At 35.7% G+C, this 16,571-nt stretch overlaps 1 protein-coding gene and 1 long non-coding RNA gene across 2 annotated transcripts; both read left to right on the top strand.

The window, feature by feature from the left end:
* Window positions 1-4,993: 4,993 nt before the first annotated feature.
* LOC117124747 (igE-binding protein-like) lies at window positions 4,994-5,356 on the top strand. The gene has a single exon (XM_033271064.1). The coding sequence runs from the start codon at window positions 4,994-4,996 to the stop codon at window positions 5,354-5,356; it is 363 nt and encodes a 120-aa protein (XP_033126955.1).
* Window positions 5,357-13,059: 7,703 nt separating this feature from the next.
* Window positions 13,060-16,200, top strand: LOC117124711. The gene is made up of 3 exons (XR_004448005.1): window positions 13,060-13,190; window positions 14,536-14,827; window positions 16,062-16,200. It is a non-coding gene; the product is annotated as an uncharacterized LOC117124711 (long non-coding RNA).
* Window positions 16,201-16,571: the final 371 nt, after the last annotated feature.

The following is a 16,571-nucleotide window of genomic DNA, read 5'->3' as shown; positions in this document are numbered from 1 at the left end:
ATTCTTTGATAGTTGAAATTAAAGTAATAAAATACAAGATGTATCTGGTATCATGTTTAACAGTTGGTAAAGAATCTATATATTCACAGGCAATACTTGCTTATTTTTTTAAATATAAATTATGGTAGATGAGATAAAGGAGGAAGATGATGAAATGGAAATTGTAACTTAATTATAACATGTATTAGGACTTTTTTTTTTGTAAAAGTTGTATCATACTATTACTACCCTAAAATGGAAAAGATTTTAGGGTATTTCAGGCATCTAGAAAAATATTTCCTGAAGGGGGTTTGCAAATTTATATAACTTGGAACTTCTGTTGTTTCTCACATGATCTCTTCATATCTCCCGGATCTCCCCTCATGTTAAATATTACTATCAGAATATAGGAAGAGAAGTTGATGAGTAATAATTATAGAAGCAAGATACATCACATATACAAATATTTACAAGTAATACTTTATAAATTTTTATAGGGATAGAGAGATGATGATGAGGAGGAGGATGATGAAGAAAGAAGAGGAAGAGACAGAGGAATTGTAAGTTAGATATTACTATCACATCTTAGAAAATAGGAAGGTAATGAATATACTGTAGAAGCATGCATGATGAAACTGGTTATAATCATTTAAAAAAAAAAACAGGAATGAACATTATTCTATATTGGTTTATGATCATGGTGAAAAATTGGTTAAAACCAAGTGTACATTCATATCATTATATTACAGGCAATAGTTGTTTAATATTTATAGGGACACAGAGATAAAGGAAAATGAGGTGGAAGACTTGTAAGTTATGATAACAGAATTGGATGTACAGGACAGTAATCAGGGTGGGATGGGGGTTCAGGCGATACCCTTCCCCCATCCCCCACATAGAATAGGGTGTTCGCTCTACTAGAAAATTGATGTGTATAGAGTGCAACATTTACGTTACCTTTCAACATTATGATGTATTAAATTATACTTTAGTTTTTGGTAGAACAAATCATGTGTGGCAGGGATTAGTGAGGTATTTATGAATTATGACCATCAAATTATACTTTAGTTTTTGGTAGAACAAATCATGTGTGGCAGGGATTAGTGAGGTATTTATGAATTATGACCATCTTATCAGACCTTAGAGAGCTTCAGAATCAGGGCATATATCCTACATGTAGGATAAATTCTCTGGGGAGGCAAAGCTGTTTGACAGAGGGGGATAAGGATAACTTTAGCGGGGGGGGGGGTCACCACCATCCTTAATGAAAATTTTTAAAATAGGGACTTCTCGATGGCTCGAATTGGCACTTAAATATAAAGTTATTTCTGTTGCAATTAGTTCTAGGTCAATCCACAGATTGACTGGACTACAGTGCAAAATTAATTGCTGGGTCGTTTGGTGAAGCATCCACCAAGGGCAGTAGGCCTGAATTAGGACTAGTGTGGTGGGCGGCTGTTGAAAACTAGTGGTTTAGAGGGAATTCCCAAAAGCTCCTGACATTTTAAAATATATAAAGAACTGTATTTTGAATTAAAAGGTGTGTGCAAAAAGTGACGTATGAGGCCATCTCACCTTGCCTAATAAAAAAAATTACATTTTGACTCAACTTTTTAACATTGTCACTTTTTGCACAAAAGTGCTTATCTCGCCGAGTTGAGCACTTAATGAAAATTTTTGACTTTCCGCCATATTTCGAGTACTTTTCAGAAAAACTTCAAACTTTCAATGGAATAGTGTTTGTTTCAGTCTATCTCACAGTGCCTAATAAAAAAAATTACATTTTGACTCAACTTTTTAACATTGTCACTTTTTGCACAAAAATCTTATCTCGCCGAGTTGAGCACTTAGTGGAAATTTTTGCAATTTCACCACATATTTCGAGTACTTTTCCGAAAAACTTGAAACTTTCAATGGAATAGTGTTTGTTTCAGGCTATCTTACCGTGCCTCAAAAAAAAAATTACATTTTGACCCAACTTTTTAACATCGTCACTTTTTGCACAAAAGTGCTTATCTCGCCGAGTTGAACACTTATTGCAAATTTTTGACTTTCCGCCATATTTCGAGTACTACAATGAATAGGGTTTAGATAAGAAATGACAGAAAATATATGCAATTTAAATGAATCATTTGTACGTATTATTTTAAATGAAACCCTTTCATTGGTAGGGAGGGAGCATGGGAGGAGCATAGACCTGATTCTTTAATTAATTTATCTTTGTATGTGAAAACACCAATCTTCGATAAAGTAGTCGCGGCCGTGTACACGTGGATGGAGCAGCAGAGGGCTAAGGGAGTGTCTGTTCAGGAACCGTTGTTAAGCGAGGAGGCATTGTTCTTTGCCGAACAATTTTACCCTGGCCAAAACTTTCTGGCTAGCGGTGGATGGTTAGATAAGTCCAAAGCCATGGAATTCGATGGACGACACTTCAAGGGGAATCACTATCAGCTGATGTTAACTTGATTGACCCGTTCAAAAACAAACGTGAAGGCATCATTGAGGAAAATCAGTTGACCAGAGATCAATTTTTTAACGCCGATGAAACAGGTCTTTGGTGGCGGCTAATGCCTAATCTTTCGTTGGTTTTACGAAACGAAAAAAATGCGAAAAAATTTTAAAAATCAAAGGACAGGGTAACAATCATGGGCTGTGCCAATGCCTCAGGCACGTGCAAATTGCCTCTCTTATTCATCCACAAATCGAAGTGACCAAGATGCTATAAAAATGAAGACATGTCTCGCTTGCCGGTTACATATTATAGCCAACATTCGGCATGGATGGAAGCTGTAGAACATTGTTATAATTTGAAGCACGCCATCTCGGCGCGTTACCCATCTCATACATGTATGTCGGTCAGTACCTCAATAATCAATCCTAGTAATCTACAAAGTGCCTCAGGCTGGTCATAACTTACATGGTGTCAGAAGTTGAGGAAAATAATAAACTTTTAGTGGATTCACATATTTAAGGTATATTTGTACAGTAAAGTACGATAGTATACATTATTGCTGCTTGGGTACAGCTAGGCCCATCCATAGCAACGAAATATGGCCGACTATGGGATACGTAGACCGGATGCGATTTCCTTTCAAGGAAACGTAGCTGAAAACTGGAGACGTTTCGAACTAGATTTCGATATATATATAGGAGCCACCCAAGGTAATAAATCAGAAAAAGAGAAAGCACACATATTATTAAATGTTACAGGCTAAGATGCCATTGAAAAATGTAGGAGTTTTACCTACAAACCTGCAATTACTGATGCTGACGGCAACGTTACTTCAGCTGAGTCCCCTGAAAAACTGGCAGACTTAAAGAAAAAAATGTTGTGACTTATGCTTACCACGAAAGAATATTATACTAGAAAGGCATAAATTCAACACTCTTTCTAAATTACCAGATGAACCTGTCCAAGCATGTCTCTTATACACATCTAGATGTGTATAAGAGAGTTGACTACGTTCAACACTCCCCTTGGCCGATACAGGTATCTTAGAATGCCATATGGTATCAATAGTGGATCAGAAGTATTTCAACGCACAATGGAAATACTCTTTGAAGGATATCCTTGTGAGATAATTGTGGATGACCTGCTATTCACTGGTAAAGATCTAGACGAGCATGACAAGAATTTAAAGGAGGTGCTAAAGTAACAGAGAATTCAGAAGGTTGGACTCCGCTTGAATAAGAACAAATGCAAGTTTCGACAGAGTCAGATTTCCTATGTTGGACACCTTCTAACCGACAATGGTATAAAACCTGATCCTGAGAAGATAAAGGCTGTATGCGAGATGCCAGCTCCAAAGGATACACAAGCTTTACGCCGTTTTCTTGGTATGGCAAACTATCTTTAGAAATTCATAGAGAACTTTAGAGAAGTAGCAGCACCCTTAAGGCAGTTGTTACACAAAGACATGCAATGGTGTTGGCAACCACATCGGCAGGAATCTTTTGAGAAGCTTAAAAGTATGATAAGAAGCCCACCAGTCCTTGCATATTACGATGTGACCAAACACTTAACCCTTACATGCGATGCATCCCAGTATGGTTTAGGCTGTGCATGCCTCCAAAATGGTAAACCAATATCATTTTCCTCACGAACAATGACAGAAACCGAAGAGCGCTATGCACAAATAGAAAAAGAGCTGTTAAACATAGTGTTTACAACAAAAAAATTCAATCAGTACATATATGACAAACAAATAACCATACAAACAGACCATCAACCACTGATAACCATTTTGAAGAAGCCACTTTACAAAGCGCCAGCTCGTTTGCAGAAATTACTAATGCAGTTACAAAGATACCATTTTGAGTTGGTATAAAAGAAAGGTGCTGAGCTATATTTGGCAGACACCTTATCACGAGCACCTACTACAGATACTGGTGATGATGATTATCTGTATGAAGTCATGGAAGTATCGCACATATCTCTGATGCTAAACAGGAAGAGCTGCGAAGTGCAACGAAAGAGGATCGCACTCTCAGATTAAAGTATTCATTTCAAATCATCCGGGATAGGAATCTACGAGTACAATGTAATGCTTATTGTTCCACTCAAATATATCTGTGGCAACAATTAACACAATACTTAAGGGATGCTAAAAAAAAACTCCAAAGTCGTGCCCTTCAGAAATACGAAGTTATTTTACTTTCAGAGATGAACTCTCAGTAGACAATGGAATAGTTATAAAAGGACATCAAAGCATAATTCCTAGCTCTCTCTCTCCAGTCATCATATACACAAATACTACACAAAGGACATCCTGAAATGGAAGCTACAAAACGCAGAGCACGGGGAATTATGTATTGGAGATCAATGTGCAATGACATAAATAAGTTTGTGTCATCCTGCCAGGTATGTAATGCCCTAAAGGCACATCAAGCCATTTAGCCCTTACTTTTACATAATATTCCAGATCTACCATGGACGATTGTTGCCACAGATATATTTGAGTGGAACAATAAGCATTACCTTGTACCCGTAGATTCCTATCCCGGATGATTTGAAATGAATACTTTAACTAACTTAACATCAGTCACGGTAATAGTGAAACTGAAGCGTCACTTTGCTACCCATGGTACACCGCGGATTCTTATAAGTGACAATGGAGGTCAGTATTCAGGTCAACAATTCAAACAGTTCGCATCAGAATGTAAGTTTGTGCACATCACGAGTAGTCCTCAACATGCCCAATCAAATGGCCCTGCAGAGAATGCGGTAAAGCAGGCAAAGATGTTGTTAGAAAAGACACGAAGAGATGGATCAGATATCTATCAAAATCCTCTGAACTTACGCAATGTGCCAAGAGATAATGTTCTCAAATCACCGGCACAAAGACTACTATCACGAACAACTAGAAATCCTCTCTAAACAAACAAATTCTTACTGACACCAAAAGCAATCAATACAAAAGTTGTAAGAAATCAATTAGAAATGAAGAGAAACTAACAGAAGCGCTACTATGACAAAAAAAGCACAGGCAAGCGCACTCCCAATGCTACAACAAAACCAGACAGTTCGAATAAGAACAAAGAAAGAACATGATCGCCTGGGAACGATCAGCAAGGTTCTGGAACAGCCAAGATCATATATGGTCGATACCGGTGAAACGCAAATAAGAAGAAACAGAAAATATCTGCTTCCTGTAACAGAAAAGAAGCCGATACAAAAAGCTGTTTATATACCATTACAATTCCAGGACACACAGCCGATACACAACCCAAAACCACAAAATGCAAACTCAGCCTCGTTAAGAACTACCACAAAATCCAACACAGATTCAGCCAAGAGAACCCGAAATGGACGAACTGTCAAACAAAATCCAAAATACAATAGCTCTATGTTTGCGCAGTAACTATAAAAAAAATGCAAGCGTTGATTGAACATTGATTGGATTACTGAACGTTGATTATTGAACATTGATTTGATTGCTGAAAGTCGATTATTGAACATTGAATGAAGATTGATTATACATTGATTATTGAACATTGATTGAACATTGATATGATTGCTGAACATTGAATGAACATTAATTATACATTGATTATAGTCCATTGTTATTGGATTGGAATTTATAAGTAAAATGGAAATTAATATGGTAATGGTAATGGTAATGGTGGGATATTTGTAGTGTGCCTTCCACAATAAAATCGTTTCGTCTCAATTGAACAAAAATTTAAGATGCTAATTAATATGTTAGAAATGATCACAATTGAATGAATAACACAATCACACTTTTGACTTAAAACATTTTATTGTTCTCATGTTAAAAAAAAAGAAACAAAAGGATGAAAAGAATTTAAATTTACTATAAATTGATCAAATAAATGAAGGAAGATGTAGAACATTGTATTAATTTGAACCACGCCCTCTCGGTGCGTTACCCATCTCATACATGTATGTCGGTCAGTACCTCAATAAACAATGCTAGTAATCTACGAAGTGCCTCAGGCTGGTCATTAACTTACAGATGCTACCGTTTTCAAAAATTGGTTCCACAGTGACTTTGTTCCAACTGTCCGGCGGTGGTGCCATGAACACGACATTCCATACAAAATTCTACTTTTTTTGGATAAGGCTCCGTCACACCCCCCAAAAGACGAACTCGTTTCTGAGGATGGGAACATCTGGGTTGAGTATCTTCCCCCAAACACCACTAGCGTGATTCAGCCTATGGACCAGGGGATCTTTGAACCCCTGAAACGACGCTACAAAAAGAATCTCCTACGACACATCCTGGCAAACGATGACGACATTCCAAATGTCATCAAGCAGCTGACAGTCAAGGATTGCGTTGGTTGGATTTCCCAAGCATGGGCAGATGCAACTGAAGGAAACCTAATACCCCATTCAGACTAGCATCGCATTGCGATCGGTTGTAGCAATTGCGACACTCAATCGCACCCAATCGCAAAGTAAAATCGTGTCTGAAAGCTCACCAATAGTAGTCGATATGTAATCGATATCACAATTGTTACCCGTTGCGATTGGGTGCTACAATCTTTATTACTCCCGATTACCACGGAATCCAATCGCAACGAATCACAACGAATTCCACAGGCACTGTTTGGCTAAGGTCAGTCAACATGGGCCTAGCCACCGGAGGCCTAGGCCCTAGAATGTAAAAATAGTTTGTGTTGGTCTGAATGCGTTCGTTGATTGCGATCGGGAGTAATCAGTTTTGGATTACCACTGATTACATCGCAACCGATCGCAACAAAGTGTAGTCTGAATAGGGTATTAGTCGTAGCTGGCGACAACTTCTGGGAGAAGAGCCGAGCAACGACTCATCAAAGAAACCATCATGATGACGATGACTCGGCTGAATTCGATGTAATGTTTGAAGAACTCGGATAAAAAAACCCGATGATAGCGAGTAGATGGGACCTGTTCAATGGCTGGCTGAAGACGCAGACGATCCAGGGTATCAGTTGCTAACGGATGATCAAATCATCAGTGGTGTGGAAACATCGCAGGAGCACGATTCATCTGATGATGAAGAAGAAGTTAGTCACCTCCCAAGAGTCAACGCATCAACAGCCACAACCTGCTGATGTGGCTGGAAGATAAGGAGATGTGGATTATATTCACCTAATGGAAATGAGGAAATGGCGAGATGAAGCTGCCAAACAGAGGTTCAACATTTAAGACTGAAGTCGATGACGGATTTTTTCCCGTTTGATGTGTACTGTACAGAATTGTACTGAAGAAAGTGCAAAAAAAAAAAAAAAAAAAAAAAAAAAAAAAAAAAAAAAAAAGATTCGCCACCCCTACCCCCATAAAAAACGAAAAAAAAAAACAAAAAAAAAATTAAGAAGGGATACTTTCAATTAGTATCCCTCATTTATGAATAAAGACAGAATCGATATATCATCCCAACTTGCACATTTTACATGCGTACTGGTACATGTTCATTTGTAAAACCGTCCATTGGTTTCATATTTGTTTGTTTTTGTTCATAAATATTTTGTTCATTACAAAATTATTCATTTGTCTACACAGTATCATTTGTCTATGTCCGTCCGATACGTTTGTTATTTGTTTGAGAAATGTCAGTCTTTTATGTTGGCTTTGTTTTATTGTTTGAATCATGTCCGTCTTATACGTTCGTACCTTTATTTATTTATTTTTTTTTCATGTCCGTGTTATGTTTTCGTTATTTTATTTTTTTTAAATCTTCTCCGTCATATCGTTTATAAATTCGTTCATGTCCGTCTAATGTGTTTGTTGTTTTATTTGTTTAAATCATACCCATCTTATGCGTTCGTAATTTATCTGTTTGAATCACGTCTTATACGTTCGTTCGCGTATTGCGGACTCGCGATCAAAGGCTGGCAGTGTGGCGGCTGGTTCACATGTAACGCCGTGTATATGCACAGAGAGGATTTTTTGGGCGGGAGAGACAGGAAACCTGTCTTTTTGTTCTGCGAGGTTGTTCACGAAGTAAGTGCATTTTGGTTATCACAAATAATAGGCCTTATTTTGTCTTAATAAAATACAGTAGGGTAGGGCCCCGGGCTTAACCTAGGCCCTAGTTTGGAAATGGTGTTCTTATTAATATTAAGGAGAAATTTCTGGGCAGTATAAATTATTAATATAATTTAAGGGCTAGGCCTAGGCCTAACCTATCCATTCCTAGGTTAGGGCTAATGCCTAGCTGGCCTAAACTACCTAGGAGCTAGCAATTAAGCAATGCCTACCTAGCTAGGGCTAGGCCTAACTTAAACCTAACTTAGGCCTACTGCTAGGTGGTACAGGCCTACGTACATAGAAGGCCTAGGCCTATAATTCTCCTGATAATAGTGATGATACCTTTTTGGTCATCCATTTTGGCCATGTAGCAGTCGTAAAATTGAGTCTCCGGGTCCAAAAATGCCTCTTTTATGCAAAAGCATTCATTTTTGGGAAAAAATACTAACCCTCTGTATTTCAGTGACTGTTAGTGATAAAGAGTTCATTTTGGTACCAAAATGTTCTGAAGGATCATGTTTGTATTTGCTGTATAATAAAACATTTTCCCCAGAAACAACCAGGAAAAAAATTTTTACCAAAAAACATGTTTTTTTTCCAAGCCATCGATTGTTTCAACTTATTAAAGGTGGCTGATGACAGCTGAAATGACAATAAAGCACAAAAAAAAATTCTAATACAGTAGTTTGTGCATACAAATTTAATTGATTTAACTTCAAAAAAGCCGGTTTTGGTAAAATTTTCCAAAAATCAGGAAAAATCCGTAACTCAGTATTTATCAGATTGTGTTGAATTTGGTCTCAAATTACTCAGAATACAAGTGTATTTCTATTTGCTTTAATTGAACATTTTCTTCAAATATAACCAGGGAAATATTTATAACAAAAAACCCCATTTTTAGCCTGGGCAAAAAACATGATTTTAATAATGTTGTTATTTTCAATAAATAAGTATATGAAATCTGTCAAATTTAACTGAATTTTTTTGAACATCAAAACACAAATATCAAGCAATATGACAACGCTGGAAATCAAAAAGGCAACATTGCATTATTGAAATATTAATTGCAGTTCTTCGTACGGAACTGGGGTCGTTTAGCAATGTGTGGCCTACATTACATATTATCTATTTAAAGGCCATCAAATGTTCACTCAATTCTGGCAAATGAGTTAAAGTGACATTAATAAATCACAAACAAATATATATTTTAAAGTTTTATACTTTATCCAAAAAAATATATTTAATTTTACTTTAAAAACATCAGTTTTGGTAAACTTTTGCAAAAATCAGGTAAACTCTGTAAAGGCCTGTTTATACTTCAACGATAACAATAAAAAAGCTAAAAATTGTTCATATAGAAAATAAAAGAAATAAGAGAAGTTTGTACACTAGAAAGGTTCGATAACGATTTATCAGTTATGCGATAACAACATATTTTGACAAATCAAATTAGATGACGTCATAATCATGGGAAAACATTAAAATCGTTATAGTAGCAATGATTTTATCGTTTGTCCATGATTATGATGTCATCTGATTTGATTGTTAAAATATTTTGGTATTGCATACACGATAAATCGTTATAGAATCATCCTAGTGTAAAAACTTCTTATTTCTTTTGTTTCCTATATGAACAATTGCTTTTTAGCATTTTTATTGTTATCGTTGAAGTGTAAACAGGCCTTAACTCTGTTAGTATTTTTTAGGGCATTTGAATTTGGTCTCAAATTACTCAGAATACATGTATTTCTATTAGCTTTAATGGAGCAGTTTTATCCAAAAATAACCATGAAATTATATTACCAAAAACCTCATTTTTTGGCCAAAAAATATAATTTTTTAATAATTTTCATATTTTCAAGGCCAACAAATTTTTGAAATCACTCAATACTAGCAAATGAGCTAGAGTGACATTGATAAATCACAAAATAAATATATATATTTTAAATTTTTATACTTTGTCCATAAAAATATATTTTTACTTCAAAAACATCTGTTTTGGTAAACTTTTTGCAAAAATCATTAAATAATCTGAAACTCTGTTAGTATTTGTGCAAGGGAGTTGAATTTAGTGTCAAATTGTTTGCGAAGCATATTTTATTAGGCCTACTGTAGCTGTCTGGATTATGGAAAATTTTCTCCCAAAATTAATTAATTACCAAAAGACACACTTTTACAGCAAAAAACATTTTTTATAATGTTCATATTTGCAAGGCCATCAAATTCTTTAATTCATTAAATACTGGCAAATTATAGATAAAATGACATTAAATAATAATTTTACCCTATCCATAAAAATACTTGAGTTTAATTTGAAAAAGATGGTTTTGCAGACTTTGTCATTTAAGGTGCACGCTCACGCTCGCGCACCTAAATTGCTATCGAGGGGGTGTGAAAAACAGCTCGTCTTACATTTCAAAATAACTCGCCTCCACAGCCCTATTGATTTAAAACGACACACCAGTAAACGTTAAAGTTGCATGGTTAGATTAAGTGAAAATTACACCTTCCATTGTTTAAAGTACAAATGGCTCCTTAAAAATAGACAGAACTCAAAGCAAGTTTCTACAATAGCTGACTCTTTTTTAGTAGACGTTGATTTGGATGTCGTTAAATTCATCAGTGTAAATTAAAAAATGCATAGCTTCACTTATTCGTCAAACAAGACACTTTTAAGAAACATGTTGCTAATTTAATATAGGAAATTTGTAGAGAATAAAATTTAAATTTGTTAGATTTATTGAGATTTAATTTATGAATAAAGTTCTGTCAGCAAGCTGTCACGCAATAAAACTTTGGGCGATCTGAGGTCATCTCAGTTAAGCACATGTTTACACATGACCCCATAAAAAAAATTAACCAATTAGCTGGCAGAGTTTCGGAGGCACAACCTGATGTTTACAACAACCGCCCAGCAAAGTGGCATCATGACTAAGAATGTGTTGGGGTTTAGGGAAAAAATATTAGACTGAAAATGCATGTAAAAACAATATAAAAGCATTCGTTTTATTTGTAATTTAATTTGCTGTACAGTACAGCAAAACAACAGGTACTGTACGTACACTGTATGTATGTTAACTTTTTGTATGCTAGTCATACCGAACCCACAGGACTCTTGCTAGCTAGGCCTATGCCTAGTAATAGTGTTACGCTAACCAAACTTTCCGGAAATCCGAACATCGTAACCGGCCCCGAGGTGTTGGGGGTGGGGGGCGGTATTGGGAGAGTGCACTTTATTATTTCTCGAGTAAATATTGGAAGTTAAATTTGTTGTCTTGTTGACTCATGCTGATTGCACTGTATAGCGGATGAACGTTCATCTGCAGTATTTCTTTAATCTCCCTTCCCCTTCCCCCACCCCTCGCCATCCCGCAAAATAATCACTCGCCTGATAATTATGGTGAGTGTTTTATTGCTCGCCTGCCATTTTTAAATGACAAGGCCTGGTTTAGGTAAAATTTTGGTATAACTCAGGAAGAAAACTATGTTTTGCGACAGAGTTAAAATTTGGTCTGTTATAGAATATTTTCTAAAAAAGTTACAACATAAAACATATTTATAAAAACCCTGTTTTTAGCTCAAATAATATGATTTATATATTTAACATGGTGAAAAATGGCTGCACCCTTGTGGTGTTGATCGATGATGTGGCGGGAGAGATGCAAAATGTGTAAACAAACAATATTAATAATAATAATAATATTAAACCTTATACCTTATTAATTATAGCTATTATTATTAAATTATAAATAAAAATTTGTACACAATCTAACATTAAAAATAAGCGTAACATCAATTTAGCGTTATGTCAGTTACCAATGGGCCATTATAAAAATGTTTATATCTTTAAAAAAATTTAATAAAATTTTAATCTTTGACCTTCTAGTACTAAACATCGACTTGCTGATTTATTGATTCAATTTCTGCTATTTTACAGCATTTGAAAAGTTGGAAGATTTAAAAACAAACAAAAAATGTTTTTACTATAAATTTCGATCATTGGGGTCGTCATTTTCACCTACCTGTCATTTAGGGTAATTTATACTGCCCAGTATTTTCCTGGAGCCATTTTGCCTACTTTTGGCCATACTGTGGATGCTTTTGGAATAGGCCAATTTTAATATTGTAGGCCTAGGCTATATTTTAAGTGCAGGATTATTATCAATTTATGTCAAATAACATTATTTACCAAATTTTATTTACCATAGTCCTATTCTGTAATTAAAGAAAATGGAGTTGAACCTACTAAAGTGTATGCTAAAGGAAGGGGTGAAGCAGGAAACTAGATATCCTACTGGATGAAGAGGTCAGTAAATCAATAAAACATAGAAAACAAAATATTAACTTGTTACTTGTGCAGACATTTATTGCAGAATATGTGGCCAAGATATTAATAAGGTTAGAGGATTTTGATGTAGAGCTAGTCTAGGCCTCATTATTTGAATTTACGAAAATCATATTTGTGTGACTAAACACTTTGACTTTTTTTTTTAGGAATTTACTCTGATTTATTGAAATAATCACTGACGAATATCTAAGTGAACTTTAGTAAATTGTTTATGATGCAAGTACCGTACTTAAATTCATGGTTATATTTTAATTAAAGCTGGATTCTATCGAACTGGTAGCAAATGCTAGTGACAATCTTTTGAAGTCATGTGGAATCAAAGCCGGGCAAATAGCAAGGGTGCGGATTGCAGTTGGAATTGTTAGAATAAATCCCAAAGAGAAGCAGGTAAGTGTTAAGGTACATACTGTATGTGTACATCCCCAGAAAGGCAACCCTGTGACTAACACAACACAACAATATTGTTTGTTCAAAGGATTATCATTGGGGATTAACTCAGCAAGACACGCTATTATTGGTGGAATAAACAGCAGCGTTACGTCCATGGAATAACAAAATCTTAGGGTGTGTTAGGGCGAGAACTGGGAAAATATACATAGGGTTCTTACTGGTATTGTATGCGCGGGTGATCTACCGGTTCGTGCAGAACTCGGCTTTCAAAAAACTATTAACCTCTGACGGAAGACCTAAGGTATTAGGCTAATGATGAGTTTTATCAATTTCCCTGGACCCTTGCGTCACCCTCAAGCTTTAATAAAGAAACAGACATTAGCATCTGTGCACTGCATAATGTTTTTTGACTCAAAATCAAGTAATGAAATGACCGAAGAAGCTACAACAATAAGCTTCCTAAAGCAGGGCCTACATTGAAAACTCCCGATAAATCGCAGATGTGCATTTTGGGTGTATAAACCCAGAATAGACAGAAAATTACCATTGGTAAACGAATAAGCAGTGGTACCATGCTGTGGACATATGTAATAGGGTCTAGATTCTAGGCAAGCCCTCCGTTAAAATAATTTATTCTATTGAGATTTTCAGTTTTGTTTTTGGAATTAAACTGTAAAAGAGGCTGGGACCATTAAAATTTAAACAGACTATTTCTGATACGTGTTAAAACAATTAAAGTTCAATCGAAAAGGGATTAAGTGATAAAGAACTTGTGCTCCCTTTTTGGGATGTGATGCAGCCTATGCACCGGGTATCAACCTACTCTTAAATTCCAGATTGCGAACCGGAGCGAAAATTGTACTTAAAAAAAAGGTATGGCAGGCTACCCAATTTTATTACAAAGTCTAGCTAGTTTTGCTGACCTATTGTAATCACTCTCTACAGTGCTGTAATAGGACAGACTACTGTGACGTCTGGTAACTGGGAGGCGTACGTAATAGGAAGAATGCTACGCCAGTTAAATTACAGTAAACAAAAGTATTACAACTCAGGGAAACCTGTGTGTAACCATGTGTGTTTTATCCTCGTATGATCTCAAGCACTGAAAAAAGTAATCATTTGTTATTTTTTGGCCTTCAAGTCAGGTTACCAATTGTCTTTTAACTTAAATAGCATTTGACGAATTAACTCAAAGTGTAACTATTGCAGTAGCACGTTAGATTCAACTTAGGCAAGTTAAAATGTGAGTTGTATACCATAAAACACGCAATAAATCAATAAAAAAAAAGCTGCCTTTAATTTTTTATTTGTCTTTATGTTTTCTTTTAATATCTTATCCTAGTTATCAGATACTGCAAGCGAAGCATCCCCCTCATCTTCCCAAGGTCTGAATACTCATTACTTGTTTTTTGAAGACTCGCCTTCTTCCCAAGACTCGCTTTCACAAGACTCATTACAAGACCTACCAACCACACCTGGTAGGCCTACCTGTGCAAGTTATAAAAGAAGCAAAGATTAAAAAAAAATCACCAGCTGCTACATCTTTGGATGCCGTGTCAGGCCAGCCGGCCTTTTCCCATCTCGATAAAGAACAAGAGAAAGACTGGTGTACTAAATTTCAGCTGCCTACCTCAGTAAGTATTTTGTCTGATTATAAAAAACTGCATTAGAATGTTTTACTGTAATATTAGGCAATTATAGTGCTTTGTTAGGATTAAACTAACTGAAGGCAATTCTAATCATTTATTAATAGCAATTATGGAAGTTTCATAATTCTGATCAAATATATTTTTATACTCAGACTCAAGTACTTCTGCAAAATTATGTAATATTCCTGTAAGCATGTAGTTCTCACGTTGATAACTTGTCTGACTTTCTCAAACTTTTGCCAGATGTTTATTTTTTTGTATATCACAGCATGATCCATCAATGAAATGAGTGCCATACAGTATCACTGGAAACGTAATTACTGTACATTAAAGGCAAAAACAAATTAAAAAATTCATTGAATTCTTTTAAGCATTTGTGTTTGTTTGACCAAAACCCTTTGGCTGGAGGTATATACAGAATAGTTTTTTGCAGGATATACTGTGGAATATGGGTACATGGAAAGTTAGCCTTTTCATTTTTCTTTTAGTTCTCTCCACCAGTGTCAGAAGGGTTAAAGGCAGGCAGACTTTCGAGCAGTTTGCGCAATGAATTCACTAGGGATGTTTGTTCAATGATCCGTGTCCACACAATGAACCCCACGAAGAGTGAAAGGGAGCATGTGTGTTTTCAGATTGTTAAGCACTATCCATTTTTGGCAGACACCTTGGGTTGTGGCATAGTAAGTACAATCATCTAAAACACTTGTAGACAGATGTCTTGCAATTGCTGTATCGTATCTGCTCGACTAAGCGACCACCACCCTGTCTCTTATACACATCTAGATGTGTAGATTAAGCGACCACCACCTAAAACCATGGAACACTTTAATAAAGGAGATTATCTTATCAAGAACTACAATATTTTTATAAGAAATTCATCTCCAATACAAACATTTTCATGTTGTTTGAGAAACTAGCAATGCACCTTGCAGTCTTAAAGGAACAAGTGCCACTAAATTTTTAAGTTTCTATAAAGCCAAGTTGAAATAAGCACCCCTAAAATCAATAACAATTTTAAAAGCTCCGGGCACTTACTAGAGTACTGTAGCTGAAGGTAGGTAAATGTCGAAATCCAACTAGGGTTTTTTGCAGCATTGTTGAGTTACCTTGTTCATTGTCACAAGGTATTCACATTTTATCTTAAGGTAACATTAACTTGCAGTGAAGTTGAATTATCTTTACTTTGTTTAAATTTTTTTTTTTTTGTCTTATGCTTTAGAGTTCTTGGCAATCAGCGATTAAATATAGATTCAAGAACCTAAGAAAAACACGACAAGTTTCCTCTGGAAATGGGACTGCAGTAGGAAAGCCAGAGATGAAAAAAAGAAAGTGTGAGGCGGTCGATACAGAAAATGGGGAGACAGACGAAACATGCAAGGAGCATGTACAACAGTTGAAGAGGGAGATGTCGAAGTAAAGCCACCGCAACTATGGGTTGATAGGCAATTTAATGGAGGCCACGTATATGAACCGACGTAAAAGAATTCTTGAAAATCCAGTGTCAATAAACAACGTCGTGCAGGAATATCCTGCAGTTAGTGTCAGAGGTATGTAATTACTACAGTAGTTCTTATGTAGATATTGGATTGTTTGGCCTTCTCAGTCCTCTCCAGAATTGTGTTTTTCTTTTGCAGCATAATTGTAAAATAAATTCATTTTATATTTTTGTTGTATTATGGTGGTCAGTAATATACCAGGTAATGTGGATTTGCTATATACAGTGTGCACC

Source organism: Anneissia japonica, unplaced genomic scaffold, assembly GCF_011630105.1.
Source record: "Anneissia japonica isolate Jap-2015-1 unplaced genomic scaffold, ASM1163010v1 scaffold1771_len165655_cov130, whole genome shotgun sequence".
Lineage (NCBI taxonomy): Eukaryota > Metazoa > Echinodermata > Crinoidea > Comatulida > Comatulidae > Anneissia > Anneissia japonica.
This window is presented reverse-complemented; position numbering and strand designations above follow the sequence as displayed.